Source organism: Lepisosteus platostomus, chromosome 26 (genome assembly GCF_059453375.1).
Source record: "Lepisosteus platostomus isolate fLepPlt1 chromosome 26, fLepPlt1.hap1, whole genome shotgun sequence".
Classification (NCBI taxonomy): Eukaryota; Metazoa; Chordata; class Actinopteri; order Semionotiformes; family Lepisosteidae; genus Lepisosteus; species Lepisosteus platostomus.
Genome location: NC_142636.1, coordinates 6,530,501 through 6,548,076, shown reverse-complemented (window position 1 = coordinate 6,548,076; position 17,576 = coordinate 6,530,501). Strand labels below are relative to the sequence as shown.

Below are 17,576 nucleotides of genomic sequence, written 5' to 3'. Positions count from 1 at the left end.
TCAGCTGGCTGGGTCCCTGTTGAGTGATGCCTGAGGCCCGGGTACGAGCCGCAGCGGTGGGGGGGCCAACCTGAGGCAGGATCGGCGAGGACACATACCCACAAGAACTCGAAAGCACTACAATACCATTGCTACTCCAGTTCTTCTGTTGGTCACTTCCCCTGTTTTTGTACCATACAAAAATTTAGTTTGCTTAATGTGTCACGGGGCAGAGCAGTGGCTCTGTGGCAAAGGCTCTGCGCCTGTGGCTGGAAGGTTGCTGGTTCAAATCCTGCAGCCAGCAGAGGAATCCTTCTCTGTTGGGCCCCTGAGCAAGGCCCTGAACCCCCACTGCTCTAGGGGTGCTGTACAATGGCTGACCCTGTGCTCTGACCCCATGCTCTCTCCCTGTCTGTGTGTCTCATGGAGAACAAGCTGGGGTATGTGAGAAGACAAATTCCTAAATGCAAGAAATTAATAATAATTTCTTACACTTATATAGCACTTTTCTGGTCACTCCACTCAAAGCGCTTTACAGGTAATGGGGTCTCCCCTCCACCACCACCAATGTGCAGCATCCACCTGGATGATGTGTTTGTATAGGATTAATAAAGTGATGTTATTACTATTATCAGAATTTTGCTATAAATCAGGAAAAGCCATGGGCCCTCAACAGATCCCTGTAGCACACTGCTAACATCTATCTAATTAGGAGGTGATGACCCTCTCGTCAATCAATGCGCACACATTATCTTGTATAATTACTGCCTTTAATTTGATCATCAACCTTTTATGAGGGACCAACCCAAAAGCTTTCTGAAAATGTAAATGTACCACAGTGTCTCTTTAGCTGTATCTGCTGTCCTTGTTGACTATTCAAAGAATTCAGGGACGTTAGTCCAACTAAGACTTTATGTTTTGACGATTTTTTTATTCTTGGTAAACCTTTGCCTTTAACAGAGGTTATACTGATGGGTCTGTAGTTTCCTGGTTCAGTCCCTGTTTTGAGAAACTGGCCTCTTTCACATTTTAGGTACTCTAGAAGTAACTTTAGTTACCTCTGTAATTCTCCAATCTGTAAATATTGAATGAGAGTCGAAATATACAGTATTTATGAATACCATTCCTCCTCATTTCCTTGAGTACGACTGAGAAAATACCACCAGGATCTGGTGATTTATTTTTTAACTGTTGGAAAACACTTGTGTAAAATATATTTAGCATGTTTACTATATCTTTATGGTCTTTCATTATTAATCCCTTTATATCTCCTAATTGTACTATCGCTTTTACAGCTCCTGTACTGTTGTAGTAAATGTTGTAAAACTTTTTAGTCCCATGTGATTTTAATTTCTGTCTGTTCTTTCATTGCATTAACAAATCTGTTGGTTCTTTTAGCGATTGACGTTGGAGGCGAATGATTGAACTTCCTGGACGCTCTACTCTTCCGAACACGGTGGTGGCAGCTGGACTACTGGACGGCTAGCAGGTCTCCAGTATGTTGTAAAATGTTCTATTCATGAAGAAATGACGTGAACAATTAAGGACCCCTATCGTTAAAACTTGTCTTGCAGGGCCCCCGTGTGGTAACACTTGGAAACGGTACACATTTTGAGATTCCCTGGAGCTATAATGTATTTGCGGTGTATCACGGACACAATATAGAAGACCAGTTCCCTTTAATCAAGCTCTGGCACTTCCCTGAATCTCTCTTAATATTAAGGATTTCGGAAAACTTACAAGACCAGGCAAGTCAATATTATTATTTAACAATATATCTTATGCAACGAAACATTAGCACTCTCATCGTAGTAGCAAGGCATTTATCAAGTATCTCCGTGTAGAAAAAATACCCTACGGTATCAAACAATTCTTAATGTGTGAATTGTTTTTGCATATGGTTAAAATGTCGCCACGATAGACCTATTTATGAAAAAAGTCACCGATTCGACAGATGAAATGCACTACCGCTGGCCCCATCCCAGCTGCGATCGCAGCAATAACATTAATCGCAATCAAACGTCTTCCTGGAGGCGTACTTCTTGTATTTTACAATATTTTTACAATAAACCTGGCAACAAAAGAAATTACTCAATAGCTGCTTTCATTCACCTATTACAACCCGATCCGCACTTACTTTGTGCATTGCATTTTGGGTTATGTAGTATTTCGCTGAAAATATTTCCTTCGATGTGCGATACGGACTACGACAGATCAAACTACAAATCCCAGCATATACCGCGCGGGTTCTTCCTGTCACGTGTGCCCTGCTTCAGGACTGCGAGGACAGTGTCGGTGAGTAGGTCGTGAGGTATTTTGTGTTTGGAAAACAATCTAATAGGCGTGAATACGGGTAGGTTATAATTGTTGTCCTTTAGCTGCGAGTATTTTTTTTATTAATATCTGTGGGTTTTCACTGTTAGTGTAGTAGGTAAGCTTCTATATTTTTTATTTCGTAATGAATCCGTCACAACGAAATTGTTTATTGGCAAGGGCGAGTAATATATTTCTTATCATTATTGCAATGTACGTGTATTATATAAATTGTTACGGAATTCTACACATTATATCACCGAATATCTAGTCACTGTATACGACTGCAATCTTGTGAAAAGTGTTTATACTTGATAAAAGCAACAGCTACTGACTGTACGCAAGTCCTACTGTCCATTTCAAATGTAGCCACGGGCGCGCACCCCTGTGCGCTAAGGGATTAATTTCTAATAAGGGAAATACAGTTTACATCGGTAGGTGCCGCCGGCTACGGTTACATTAATTGTCAAATGGTGTTTCTTCCACAACCTCAAGCTTAGCAAAGTGAATGATACACTTTTTTTGACAGCGTATAAGTAAACTCCTTACACTTACATAGCACTTTTCTGGACACTCCACTCAAAGTACTTCACAGGTCATGGGGATCCCCTCCCCCACCACCAGTGTGCAGCCCCACCTGGATGATGCTCCAGTCCGCTCCCCACACACCAGCTCTCAGTGGGGAGGAGAGCAGAGTGATGAAGCCAGTTCAGAGATGGGGATTATTAGGAGGCCATGATTGGTAAAGGCCAGGGGGAAATTTGTCCAGGACAATGACCACAGAGAGGGAAAATGTCAGTTTTACATCTCATCCGAAGGACGGAGCCTTTTTACAGTATATTGTCTCCGTCACTGTACTGGGGCATTAGGTACCACATAGACCACAGGGTGAGCACCCTCTACTGGTGTGCAGGGTGAGCGCCCCCTGTTGGCCCCACCAACACCTTTTCCAGCAGCAACCTTAGCTTTCCCAGGAGTCTCCCATCTAGAGAGAGAGATTTACCTCTCTTATTTGACATGAGTAAAGGAAATATCAGTTTTCAATGAAGAATGGGGGGAAGAAATCAACAAGTGACTGCTTTTCAAAAGCAGGCACTACACATGTATGTTTGCATTGCCACTGGGGATTTAAAGATCCAGCAGAGCTGGGCCCTGGATTCAATTCCAGACCTGGGCTGCTGTCTGTGTGGAGTTTGCAGGTGCTCCAGTTTCCTCCCACAGTCCAAAGACGTACTGGTGGGTTAAATGGCTTCTGTGAAATTCAGCCCTGTGTGTAGACTGGTGTCCGTTGCTTGCCAGGACAAACTTCGGCTCCCCCAAGACCCTGTATTGGATAAAGTAGTTAGAAAACAGATTTGAAGGGGAACTGCAACTATTTTCATATTCCAGGGTGAAAACGAATCAGCATTGATGAGTGAATTTTAAAGCTCAGGAAAAGTCAAATGTAAGTTGTAAAACCCGATTTAAATCAGAAAATAATAATACATTTCAAGGTATGCGTCATGTCATATTCCGTGATTCAGAGTGAGGCAACAGAACTTCCAGTGAAGCCAGGCAGGCTTGTTAATACATCTCTTTTAATCCAGTAGAAATCCCTTGACTTCAAGACACTTTTACCAACAAATACTAATTTGTGAACTCTTTACATTGATCATGACAGTGACTAGCGAGCAGGAAGGGCTGCTTCACGTCACAATTCGTGGGAACCTGAATGCGAGTTTGCAACAGCGTGGGGACTTACAGTACTTCCACAAAGTTCACTAGTTTGTGCTTAATTCAAAATTTGGAAATTGTTTCTATAATGTCAGTGGATTTATTTTGTTACTGAGATTTAATAAGTGGTTGAGGATTTGGGACTGCAGATCCCCTTTAAAGATCCCTGTTTTCCTGGACCAGGTCCGGCTCATCCCCGGTCTCAATGCTGAAAGATACGAGGGCTGCGACAGCTCTTGGGGTGGAAGTGCCTGACCTGCTTGTTCTCCCCGATTTCCAGCCTCCGGTGTCCGGGCCCATGTTGCTGAGGATTCTCAGAACGAGCGGCCCCTTCGTGTCCACGATTGCCCCCTTCCGCCCCGTGACCGGCCAGCCGCCCCAGATGGACCCCAGCCGCCCCGTGGAGAGCGCCATCCGGGCCAAGCTGAGCCGGGCCCTGGCGCCCGCCCACCTGGAGGTCCGGAACGAGAGCCACCTCCACGCCGTGCCCCCCGGCTCCGAGTCCCACTTCCGCGTGCTGGTGGTGAGCGAGCGCTTCGGGGGGCTGCCCCTGCTGCAGCGCCACCGCCTGGTCAACGAGGCCCTGCGGGACGAGCTGGCCACCTCCGTCCACGCCCTGGCCATCCAGGCCAAGACCCCAGCTCAGTGGGAGAGCGACCCCCGGCTGGCCAGGAGCCCCCCCTGCCTGGGCGGATCCAAGAACGAGGGCAGCGCCGCGCACAAGCTGTCCGGCCGGGACTGACCACCGGCTACTGACGCCACCCTCAGTCCACGGGGACGGGGACCCCAACTTCCTGTTATGAAGTAAATAAAACTGCACTTGGCATTTGGATCTCATTTTTAACTTGTATTGACTTAAGTGTTTCCATGATATTAAAAGTAACTTGTTTATTTTAACACCTCTTAGTTGTAAACTGTAAAACCATCCAGCCCTTAAAAATTCTGGTTAATGGGTTGCTTGTGTGATCATATCTTCCCAGGATCTTATAGAGATGGGAGTCACACCCCACAAGCCAGTGGATTTTTCTTTTAGATACCCATTTGTCAGTGAACCTCTGGCACAAGGGGTTATTGCTTGACAGAGCCACGTCATTGACGAGACACTTGAGGAAGCAGAGGTGCAGTTGATTCCAGCAGGAAACTTACTCCTTGCCTTGTCAAAGTGATTTTTTTCTTGCCAAGAAAAAACAAGCCTGTCCATTTCCTTGTCATCTCACAAAGATGTTCTCATTGCATTGACCTGTCAAAAAGGCGCTTCAGTATGAACAGTATGGACCAGTAGTTGCTAATGTTGAGTTGGATTATTTCTCATTTTTCGTTGGGACGTTTTCTGTATTCAACAGTTGTGGAGCAGCTTGTGTCTCTGCGAAATGGCTTCTTTTTAAAGAGAAAAATCCTGTTAAGAGGCACAAGGATTCTACTTGGATTTTAAAAAGTCCACATCTTATTGACATATCCAGTTATTAATGTTAAACCCCTTTTTAGGAGACCTGACCCTTTCTGATGAGCCCTTCAACTTTGTCTCTCTGGATTTTGCTTTGGAAAATGCAGGCTCCTCTTCAAGTTAAGTTACAGATCGGCAACAAGCTACCAAACAGGCTTTCTCTTGTTTGTGTTTCTTCTAGATTTCTGTTTTGAAAGACCCAATTTCCCAGTCTAGGTCTTACATAAGCTTCGTCTGTGAGTCGAAATTAATTTTCAGCATTGTATCTTATAGCGAGTAATTTCATCCTTTGACCAGATGCATAAAACACTTTAACTTACACACTTAACTTCAGTGACCTTTGAGTTTCAGGGTTTTGGACAAAGCACCTGAACACATATAGATTAATGTGCTTTGTATAATGAGAAAAATACTGTATACATGTTCAATAATGCAGATTTTTTTTTTCAACCAGGAGATTTTCTTTGATCTGTTCCAAAGCATTTATAAGCCTCAAAGGAACAGGTAACGGGTTTGTTCCAGGCTGAAAAGAAAACAAAGGAAACAACGTTTCGGCTGTGGAGCCTTCTTCAGGTGTGAGCAACCTTCTTCTTCAGCTGTGGAGAAGGCTCCACAGCTGAAACGTTGTGTCCTTTCTTCTCTGTTCAGCAGGGAATAAGCACATTACCTGTTCCTTTGCAACCTCCGGATGCTGATGCAGCTCCCCATCTGAACTATTTATAAGCCTCTGCTTATCAACTCCTTTTTAAAGCATCTGATGGGATAATGAATGTTCTTTATCCTCTTTATTGTTTTTGCTTTACTGTTTTATTTACTATGTACTGTGTTCTGTAGTAAAGCCAGCTCCTTACTGTTATAATCGGGTTCGTTAACGATGAGTCACTTCGAGCACGTTGTGCCTAAGCCGTGTGGTGGCTTAGATCAGAAGGGTCTGGTAGTTTCAGTGTCAAAGTCTGGAGGCTTAAAATGAAGATGGATACAAGCTTGATTTAGAGTGTATACTTCTAAAACTACAACACATACATGAGGCAGTATTCTTATCATATGGAAATGTCAAGAGTAATATATGATTTTGATGAGTTGAAATTAATTATTTCATGAAAACTGGCTAGTGGTCACATTTTGACAAGACTCTGAAATCTGTAAGGGTCACAATCTTAAGTACTTTTATATTTCAGATGTGAAAAATCCTGTATAAAAGTAAGTAAGATTCCAAAACAATGAAATTGGTTGGTTTTTTCCAGCTGTGTGCTGAGCTATGAAGTATGCAGAGTGCTGTATTGGTGGGCAGTTGCAATAGCATGGGGATACAGCTTTTGTACTCTGTCTCTGCCGACATACAATCAAAGAACATTTTTTGCAAATATGCAAAGCTTAAGACTGCCTGGCTTCCTCTGCTGCAGGCTTAGTTGAGTTCAATTCAGATACAAAATACCACAAACGGCTTCTCCAGTTTGCAAAAGCTGCATACTAGTTTTCCATCAGTGGTTATTCTTGCTGTGCTTCAGCGTGATCCTCAGCACCTCCTCCAAGCATCAGCAAATTCTGCTACCCCACAAATCTTGACCCCAGTCACAGGGGAACTCAACATGACTGGACATCTTTGTAACAGGCACACAGACAGCATGTGCCCCATTACGCTCCCTTGGAAAGAATACAGCCAAAGAATCACGTAAGCAGCTGAATTCTAAAACTTTGAGCACAGATGTGTGTGAAACCCAGAAATCACATTGTGCCAGCCACTGACAAATCTGCCCTACCTCCTTCATAGTGATCATCAGTAATGCTAGTGATGGGCAGACATCAGCCCTGGAATCTTATTCACAAATTTCACAAATTCCGAATTAAGCACAAAATTGTGAACTTTGTGGAAGTACTGCAGAGTCCATGCTGAAAAGAAGAGAGACAACAGAGGTGAAGAAGGCTCCACAGCTGAAATGTTATGTCTCTTTTCTTTTCAGCATGGACTCTGCAGTACTTCCACGAAGTTCACAATTTTGTGCTTAATAAACTTTTACTTGTTCCTTTGCAGGCTGCGTCAGCTACTTGTACCATATACTCACCATGTTGTCGCAAACCCCGGTCTCTCCACGGGCGAGAGAGAGAGATCGTGAGCATTGTGACGTGAAGCAGCCCTTCCTGCTCACTAGTCACTGTGATGACTAAGTCATGCAACGTACAAGCGACTAAGTTCAGGTTGTGCAGCAGACATTTCACCGCAGAAATGTTCCACTGTAATCTGCAAGTGAATAGTATTGGTCGGCACAACTGTTTCCAAATGAAGAGCAATATTTAACAGTCTTCACAAGCCTGCCTGTTCACAATGTAACAGGGCCCCTTATCACCAGCATGGCGCTGCCAAACCTGGAAATCTTTTGTGATGTCAATTGGAGCTATAACACGTTACTGTATACATTTTATATTCATTGGGTTTTGAAATGTACCCATCAATGTTGATTCAATAAAAATGATGTTGCAGCTCCCTTTTAACAGCCTTCAGAGCTGTTAGACGCAGAACTCACTGGGATGCGGTTCTCATTGATCTCTGACGATGTCAGCAGCCATATCACCCTGCAACTCACAACTGGCAACCCACTGAAGCTCAGCAGGTGTGAGCCTGGTCAGTACCTGGATGGGAGACCTCCTGGGAAAAACTAAGGTTGCTGCTGGAAGAGGTGTTAGTGGGGCCAGCAGGGGGCGCTCACCCTGCGGTCCATGTGGGTCCTAATGCCCCAGTATAGTGATGGGGACACTATACTGTAAACAGACGCCGTCCTTCGGATGAGATGTCAAACCGAGGTCCTGACTCTCTGTGGTTATTAAAAATCCCAGGGCGTTTCTCGAAAAGAGTAGGGGTGTAACCCCGGCATCCTGGCCAAATATCCCATTGGCCCTTACCAATCATGGCCTCCTAATAATCCCCATCTATGAATTGGCTTCATTACTCTGCTCTCCTCCCCACTGATAGCTGGTGTGTGGTGAGCGTTCTGGCGCACTATGGCTGCCGTCGCATCATCCAAGTGGGGCTGCACACTGGTGGTGGTGGAGGGGATCCCCATTACCTGTAAAGCGCTTTGAGTGGAGTGTCCAGAAAAGCGCTATATAAGTGTAAGCAATTATTATAGTTATTATGATGTGAATGCCAAACAACCGCAAGAAAACTGGAAATGCTCTTGTAGGGAAAACAAGTCATACTTTCTTACCCAGTCTTATTTAAGTAAGTTTATTCATTTTAACCCATTGTAGCACTGGGAAGTGCAACGGCAGATTCCAGCATCAAAGAAAACAATCTCACACAAACCTCAAGACGGCACCATGACGGTGTTACACTGAAATCTTCTCCATATCTAGTTGTAGTTATTGATTTTATTCACTTTTTTAAATTGTCATTTACAAAACACACAAAAGAAAGACAACATACAATAGTGTCCATTCATTAAGGATTTTTTGTTACTCATTTTTTTTCACATATTTATACTTGTACATACAAACACCTACAGATCTACGACACAGTACAATGATAACGTTTCATTTTTTTTTTAGTCACATTTAAATAATGGCAAGGTTTTTCGACAGAAGCTAAAATAGACCCAGGAGACTCTTTAGGTAAAAGACCTGATGCAGGGGCTGGTAAGTTTCTCTGTGTGCTTTACTCAAGTTTTCTAAAAGGCAGTGCTGAGCCAACAAAATTATCTGTCGATTATTGCTTCGATTACACGAGATCCATGATTTCACTCAGTTCGTAAATCTTTTTTACAGAAAAAAAGAAAAATAATTGATAAGGGTGAAGGATCTTAGACGTTACTTGGTTTACACTTGCCTAACAAAAATGCAATATTTTAGAATATAGAACAATTAAAAAAAAAACTGCATTGATTTCAAAAGACCAGTGTCTTCACTGGACATAATTTATGCTCAGGGTATTCTGCGGCACGTTTGAAAATTGCAGGTTTATTTACACCTTCGTTATTAAAAAAATTAATCTATGAATATCAAAATAAAACATTTAGTACTTCTAAAATCCATTGGTACAGTCCTATAAGATTGGGTCAATTTGCTACTCATTACAAAGCAAATAAAATGGCCTTTCTCTCCTTTTCGGGTTACGATCTTTCTAATTTTCTTCTGATATGTATAACCCTCTTTAGTTCCACGATAAAAATGAACTCTCATGTCAAATAAAGACCTGATTTCTCGTTATCTTCCAGCACAGCAGATGTGCACATGCAGTTGTGATGCCTTGGTAGTTCACTGTGTATTAAAGGATCTTTTTTTTTTGGTTAATTGCTTAAATTGCACGTCATGCTACTCAACCACCTACAAAGATGTCCAAATAGATCAGGGAATGCTACTAAAACTATTTTCCATGTCATATAAAAACACATTTAAGAAATGAATAGCCTTCTAGGTAGTTTAATCGATCCCTGCTGGAAGAGAATTGTCTTTTTTTTTTACCAAAACAAATCCGCAGTTTTCAAGAATGTATACAGAGGCCAGCATGGTCTGTTCCTTAACACCTTTGCTGGTTTATGATCTAAGACACAAGTTTTATAGCTTTTATTTAAAGCCATAAAAGTCTACTCCCCTATAATGTGCTGTATGCATCAAACAGAACTAAATGTGTGGTCCTCTGAAATAAACCAAGGGCTGGTGTAGAGATGTGTGTTTCCTAAGCTACCTGGAACACCAGCTTCCTTTAACATTTTGCTTAAGGAGAAAACAAAATACAAAAAAATAAATGCCCCATACACCAGATCTTGTCATGAAAAGAGTACCCTAGGCCACTTTCTAAGTTACCAAAAAAAGAACATCAAATGTTGTCTACAGCTATTGCATTAATTTCCTTTTTTAAATATATCTGCTTATTTCTTTCTTTCAGTTTTTATTTTACCGGAGGAGAGAACAGAACCCAGGAAAGTAGAAAAATATTTGGCAATTAACAACAAGTGATGTCAAACACGCACACACACACTGATTGTCACCACACTGTCTGTGACAAGCCTGATCCGACATGACGTTTCTCCTGCGGGTTTTCCAAGTGGCTGGTGCACACTTGTGTGTTTGTGTGTCAGGAAACACAGGGACGGAAAATTAAGGGCACGATGGTGACAGCAGTGGAGATTGGGCCTGGCCTTCCCTCATCCTAAGGAACTAAAATCCAATAGGAATCCCAGATTTCCTGGTCGTATCCATGGAATTTCTAATGACGTGGGTCACAAGGAAGGATCTGGCCTGTTTAGCCTATCGTCTGCTCTATCAGGTGATGCCTGGAAGGTTACTGGAAGGGTCAGATTTTGGGTCCCTTCCAGACCTGCAGTCAGTTTCTTAAAAAATAAAGATAAACTTTTAAAAAATTCCATGTCTCAAAAACTGATGTCTTTGCCACAGCTGCACATCAAGAATAATCAAGATGGCTCTTAAAAATCCTTATAAATTATAAATCCTTTGCATTTTGCCTTCTGTTATTGTCATGAAACCCTTTCATGATTTCAAACATAACTTCTAGTCCAGGGTTGTTGAGATGCCACCAGTTGAGAAGTTAAGCCCTTTCAGAAAGTGCCTAAAAACAGTCTAAAAATACTCCATAGGCAGCGAAAGGTATTGGCATTTTCTGACAAAACACGTTTCCTTCAAAATGACATTACTGTAGCATGAATTAGGCATGTATTTGCCATAAAAAAGTACAGTATGATTCACCTGCATATAGTTTTACACAAATTTAGCAAAAGAATCAGTCCACTTCTTTAAACTGTCATGGTTTTAAAGGAAAAATGAGACAGTGATCAGTAATTCCAGTCCCTTCCCCTGGGAGTCTCAGTGGTGGAGATTTGTGTGTGCCTGGTGTAGGTGTTTGTCACTGCAGGTACATCTGGCTGCGTTTGTGCTTGACTGTTGTGGACTTCACACCCTTTCAGGACACAGTGCCTGATGAATGTCACAGTTTTTCAGTGCCAAGTTTCAAAACGGTCTAGGTTTCCCACACAGAACGGAGAGTTTTTGCCAGACACTCGAGAGAGACCATCCTTTCTCCTAAAGCAGGATAAGGATTGTTGTTTTCAGTCCTCGAGCCCTAAAGGTTCCACCACACTGGACAAAGAGACATTGAGCAATGTCCCCAAAGCGTCAGTCAGCATGGGACGTGACTCATAGCCATGCCCATTTCTAGATCACACAAGCCTGCTACACGGCTTGGTTCCACAGGCCACAAGACTTATCTGCAGTTTCTTGTTGCATCATAATGTGTTGGAGTGGTTATGGAGTTCTATTTTCTGTGTAATCGTCCAATCTACAATAGTACAAAGGAGAAGGTACGTTTAAAATAAAAGTATAAAGTAGAGTATAAAACGCCTATAAGAAAAAAAACTATTGCAAAGCGCTGTTCAGATAAAACTCAGCACACTTGTGATCTAAAAAGATCTAGCTCACATATATGTTCGATCTCAACATTATTACACAGTATTAATCATTTATAACTAAACCATCCTATAAATTAAACTAAGAACCCCCTCCCCCCCGTTTAATCTGACACATGCAATCTTTATTGGGTTAAGTGTCAGCTTCACGTCGCGGTGTGAAAAGTGTCTAACCTTGCCTTAGCCAGTTTCTTTACACTGGCGTGGTAAAAAAAAATAGAGACAGGTTCGACTGTATTGTAGTGCAGCGAGTGTTCCTCAAAGCAGGGCTCACTGCTGGTGAATGTGCCCATCGCACAGCTGTCACTTCTGAAATTTTGCTCACGTCCAGTGAAGCAGCATCTTCATTCCATTTATTCTGAGACTTGTGACCGATATCACCACTTTCTTGGCTAAAGCCAAGACACCGACACCTTAATCTGAGTACTATGATGTTTAAATGTTCAATGTTCTCTCCCCAGGAACTATGCATTAAAGTAATGGCAGTATTGATTTCTCCCTAAGGCAGTTTCTAACACCTGTGCTTCCTGTTGAGTTGTACTTTTCTAGCTTAATAAAGTTTCATGGCTGCTATCCTTAAGAATAGTGATCATATAATAGAGTTGATGTGATTTTGTCACATTAATTTCATACTTGTTCTGTGGATTCCTCAGGACAGCCTTTCTCATTCCTACAGCGAATCCTTACAGCTGGAATGAAGAACATTGAGAGGAGGGGGTTATTGGCCTTGCAGATTCTGTGTGAAAGGAGCTACTGTAGATTCAGGCCAGGAATTCTCATTCTCGATATAGGCTTCACCCCACAGTGCGCCAATGGGTGCCACAAGCTGGCTTTTCCTTTGCTGTCTCACTGTTGCAGCACAAGACTGCAGCCACCGAGGGTTGAGGGAAAATGATTTAGACTCTCACAATACACTGGAAATGAGTGGCCAGGCAGAGCCTGAACGACACTTTTATTGTGGTGTTTGTCTATTATGTTTAACATGCGGTACTTTACGCTATAGTTTGTGGTAGTATGGAACAAGCTAGCTAGCCTCCCTGTTGAAACTAATACCCTGGCATCTTTCAAGACTACTGGAGAACAAGTGCCCTCAGCCAGAAAAGGCAGTAGCAATATGCAGAAGTAAAAAGAGCCCAAGAAAGTGGTAGATTTTGTACCTCTCTAGTAGAGAGAGTGGCATAATGTCATCTGTGCTCTTCTGCCTGTGTGCTTGTATGAATGTGCACCAGCCACAAAAGCAACTCCCGCGCACTGAGGGAACTAAAAACGCCCAAAGTTAACCAAAAGTCACCAATGTTTTCTATTTACAGATTCGAAGCTCAGAATGAAAACAAAAAGAAATAAGGCTTCTATGGCCGGCTGCTTTCACTGACGCTGCGACAGTTCAGATCTGCGACAGAGCCTGCGCAGATAAAGACTTCGATGGCTTTCAGAACGGACGCTCGTGTAGAGACCCTTCGACTCAGGGTCCAGCAATGTCTGAATTTCACTGGCCGGCTTGGTTAAGGGCACCCTGAGCCAGTATCGGCCCCGCTGGTCCCAATGTGTGCCCAAGGGAATCCTTTCCAGCTGACTGATACCAGTTACAAAATGGGTTGTAAAAGAGATTCAAAGATGTGTATCTCTTGATCGACTTACAGTAATTATTTAATTACTATGACCCTCTTATATGAACGTGCATTAAGTCCAGCGTGAGAAAGCAGTAGTTTGCTTGCCCTTTTACCTCAACATCAAAACTAAATTGTGGCCCAGCTGTCTCACATGACATTACACAATCCCCACATAATCTATGTTATTTGACCTTTTGGGAAGCTAAGGCAGTGATAGTGCTGCACTCAGCTCACCTGTGATTTATCTGATGGTGCGAGACTGAGATTACTCTACAAAGAGAGACACAGCTAGGTTCGGGCCCTGCACGCCCCTTTCAGAGGAAAGTGAACACAGAAATGCAGTATAGAATCTAGTTCTCCACACACACACACATATGCACATAGTTCAGGCTCTCTGTTTTCTTGGCAAACCACATGAACAGTGACGAGAAAGCAGGTAAAAGGAAACACTGCGTGTCAATAAAACAGGCTTTTTACACTTGTACATTTCACCCACCTTCAAACAAAATAAAAAACGCAATGTATATATACATTTTATGGAAAACTATTTAAGACTACTGTCTTGCTACTGTGAGCCAAAAGTGGACGTTCGGTTTTGTTCAATATTTCCCTTTTTTAACAGCTAATACAAGTTTATACACGGACTTTTGTATCACACCTAAATCAAACTTATGTCCTTAATAAGCTTTGTATTTATATATATATTTTACATTATCTGCTAAGAAAAAGATAGTCTTGCTCCCGAGTTGTCAGAACGGCCTTGTGCTTTAATGTCTCCCTCCGGATTTTATTTCTTTGTTTCTGTTTTTCGGCGTCTCCGCGACGAGATTGCTGATTGAGTGTCAGTAAAAGACGGAATGTGGTTTTAGAAAAATCATGGCGACGCAGACCTGCTAAGAGGAGACAGGGGCAAGCCGGGAGGGGCAGGACAGGTCCCGAGAGACCGATTAGACTCAGCGAGTCGCGGTAGTGCCACGCACAGCAATACATGGGACAGAGACATACTGCTGTCTGGGTTCTGCGCTGGGCTCTGTTATGCGATGAAGATGAACTGCACGACGTCGGAGGAGCTCCTGAACGACCCGAGGCAGGGACGACTTTCTAATTTTGCACAGCCGGTGGGTGAACTGCGTGAATCATGTGCTGTACAACGTGACTCTTCCGTAACATCTTTAACAAGGGTTGAAAGACGTCCCGCACGAGACAGAGCAACGCCGGACCGCAGCCACGACTGGCATCAGACAGCAGGGGGAGCCACCAGGTAAAGGCTGCACATAAACCTGCACTGGGGGACTCTTCTTTCAGTGCTAGGGGAACTGGAATTAGGGCCTTCAAAGACACATTTCATCAGATACACTTGGAGCGCTCTGGTTTAATGCTGCCTGGTTTGATTGTATGCTAGTTTCCTCAGAGACGGAAAGCCCCAGTCTCGAACCTTGAGGCCATAAAATTAATCCACAGATTGCAGAGGGGGACCTTGAAACCTAGGCCTCCACAATGTATCCATGGAGACAGGTTTGACATGGGAGTGAGGCCCTGGCCCAGCACTCGCCTGTACAGGACATGCCTGATCAGTAGGCCACCCCAAACCCCAACAGGGACAGAACTAGCTACTGACATGCGACAAACGCTGAGCCAGAACGCCCTCTCCGAACAGCAGGAAATGGGCTCCAAACACTGCTCTTTCCAACAAGTTCCAAACATACTAGAGCTAAACGTATCCTATTTAATTTATCAGTGACTGGGCTCAGCTTGCACCTCGATGGATCCTGCCGGGTTTATAGCAGCCTAGACCTTGCCTGACTCCCTGGTGGTGTTCTAGCATTTTCTCTTCGGTGGGAATGTGTTCTTTTCCTGTGACCTGGCGCCCTTTAACTCAAAAGACAGGACATAGCTCAGAATGACGAAAAGGTCATTTAGTCCTCGTACCATGGCTTTCTAATGCATGTTTTACCTGGTTTGATCAGCAATCGTTTAATTGGCTGCACTCGATCATGATAATGCCAAGTTGTCCTTGGAACAATATTTACGATCCTTGTGAATAGATCCTAATATGGCCGATCATGGAGTCCGGAATGTCTGTAGTTGTAGCCCAGAACAGAGAACATTCAGTCAGACCACAAGGGAGAAGACCAAAGTGATGGTACTGTATACTGTGCAGGAGGACTGAGCTGTGCTTACTGAGCACAGTAAACCCACTGTTGGTCTTCCTCAGTGTCGCCAACAAATATGACAAATGACAAATATGATGTGTGTTTGTCATTGTGTTGTGTTTGACTGTGCCGTAAAACAAATTCCCCCTAGGGGACAGGAAAGCTTGAATTGAACTGAATTAAAATTGAATCGATTGGTCCAGTCACCAGACTGGCGGTACAAGATGCTGAGCTCTTGTTGGCATTGCAGCCACACTCAGCCCAGGACAGGCCGAGTCTGGAGAGAGCTGGAGAGGAGGTGTTCTCGGCAGTGTAAACAGGATTCAGAAAGACTCCTCGAAGCTCAGCGGAAGGAGGACCAAGTCTCCTCTCATCATTCTGAGAGCCACTGTCTCCCCGTCTTAAAGTGAAAGCCCAAGGGAGGGAGACCAGTGACTCGGGATCGACTTTTCATTAAAAATGTTTACACCAGTCCTGCTGCTACGTTCTGTGCTAAACTGGTAAGAATGTTTTGATTTTCATTTACAGAGATGAGATAGATTTCTGTCTATTTAAAGCACGGACTGTTCTCCGGGTACAGTACAATACTCTTTCAAATACAGTTAGCCATTGATTTTGGAGAGTTTTAAGGCATTTTTTTTCTGGCCTTCGAAACAAACCAAACTTCAACTCTTCTGCTTTTTTCCTTCTCAATCTGAACCATGTGGGAAAAGGAACAGGCTGTGGTGAAAGCCCTCTTAACATCGCGGCGCCACAATGTCGGTTAATATTGAACGTTTCTGTCGGGGGGGGGCTTGCAGTTAATTTCGGCTGAGGGCTAACATCAATCGTGTCCATTTCGGCAGACGGGGTCAAGACTGATCTGTCTTGACCCAGAACTGGGCAGCACGAGTCTAAGAGATGACTGGACTTTTCAAGTGGCTCCCACAGCAGCTGGCTGGGCCGGCTCAGGGAGGAGGGAAAGAGCTGTACACAGATGGGTCACTACCAGGCTTCCCACCTTGGCCCCATAATGCCTCAGGACACGTCATGAGATGGTGTTCACACTGGTCTGTAAACTAGCTCCCCAGCAACATCGCCCTCTGCTGTCGAAAACATGGCAGTGCAGGAGGTGTTTGTTCTAAGACCTAAGGGTGCTTTCAAGCTACAGAGAGGGGGCAATTAAACTAACCAAGAGGCTTCTCTAATGTAGAGGTTTTGCACAGGAAGACTAAAACTCTGTGACGAATGTGCTACTGATCTGTCTTGTCTTAATATAGCATGTTTCCAAAGGAGGTGGCCCAATCTCGCTGATTACCCTCCTAGTAACAAGTACTGTATTCGAAACCCAATAAATTGCTCGCGTGGTGTAGAAATGGTATTATTTAGTACGATTTAAACTGGCCCAGACCTTTTTGCAGACAATACCTAAATAGCTCATGTAGTAAAATATTGATCCTAATTCAGTTAGCTATGCAATTGACGTCAACATATTAAGCTGCTTTTTGAAACACCCTTAAACTCAAAGAGCACACAAAGGTTAAAACAAAAGGGAAATGTAGCTTTAGCGGCTGCATCCAGGTGTCCCGAGGTTATGGCGCCCTGGTGGGTAACTCTAGTCACAGTGTCGCCTCCTTGGCTCCACACCGCCCTCTGGTGGCGGCGCCGGGCTACTGCAGCACCTGCCCTCGCGTCTCGGGGAGCTTGAGCGCCAGGAAGCTGCCGGCGGCCAGGGCGCCCGAGGCGAACATGATGGGCACGGCCTTGGTAATGCCCACGAAGGACGTGAAGATGCTGATGCCCAAGACGGCCGCGAGTTTGCACAGCGCATTAAGGAACCCAAATGCCGTGGTTCTAAAAAAAAAAAATATATGAATAACAAAACGATGAGTTGAATTTTCTAATGTCGGTCTATCGGTTAACCGACATGCAAGCCTGAGAGGAGTTAAATCTGACTAACCCGTTGCTTCGT

At 43.7% G+C, this 17,576-nt stretch overlaps 2 protein-coding genes across 6 annotated transcripts in view; one reads left to right on the top strand and one right to left on the bottom strand.

Annotated features, from left to right (window-relative positions):
- Positions 1-2,139: 2,139 nt before the first annotated feature.
- bola1 (bolA family member 1) lies at positions 2,140-7,970 on the top strand. 4 transcript variants are annotated; one of them, XM_088620259.1, is made up of 2 exons: positions 2,140-2,274; positions 4,286-7,970. In XM_088620259.1, exons 1-2 carry the CDS (start codon positions 2,170-2,172, stop codon positions 4,745-4,747), a joined length of 567 nt encoding a protein of 188 aa, XP_088476385.1. In that variant the 5' UTR covers positions 2,140-2,169; the 3' UTR covers positions 4,748-7,970. The 4 variants fall into 4 exon arrangements, with proteins under 4 accessions (XP_088476385.1, XP_088476386.1, XP_088476388.1 ...); XM_088620260.1 differs by having other exon boundaries at positions 2,238-2,332; XM_088620262.1 differs by having other exon boundaries at positions 2,268-2,290.
- A 686-nt stretch (positions 7,971-8,656) lies between these two features.
- Positions 8,657-17,576, bottom strand: part of sv2a (synaptic vesicle glycoprotein 2A) — an 81,804-nt gene continuing 72,884 nt past the window's right edge. For both annotated transcript variants that reach the window (XM_088620257.1, XM_088620258.1), the window contains one exon: positions 8,657-17,458. In XM_088620257.1, the coding sequence (XP_088476383.1) occupies positions 17,275-17,458 (184 nt within the window). In that variant the 3' untranslated portion in view covers positions 8,657-17,274. The remainder of the gene's footprint in view (positions 17,459-17,576) is intronic.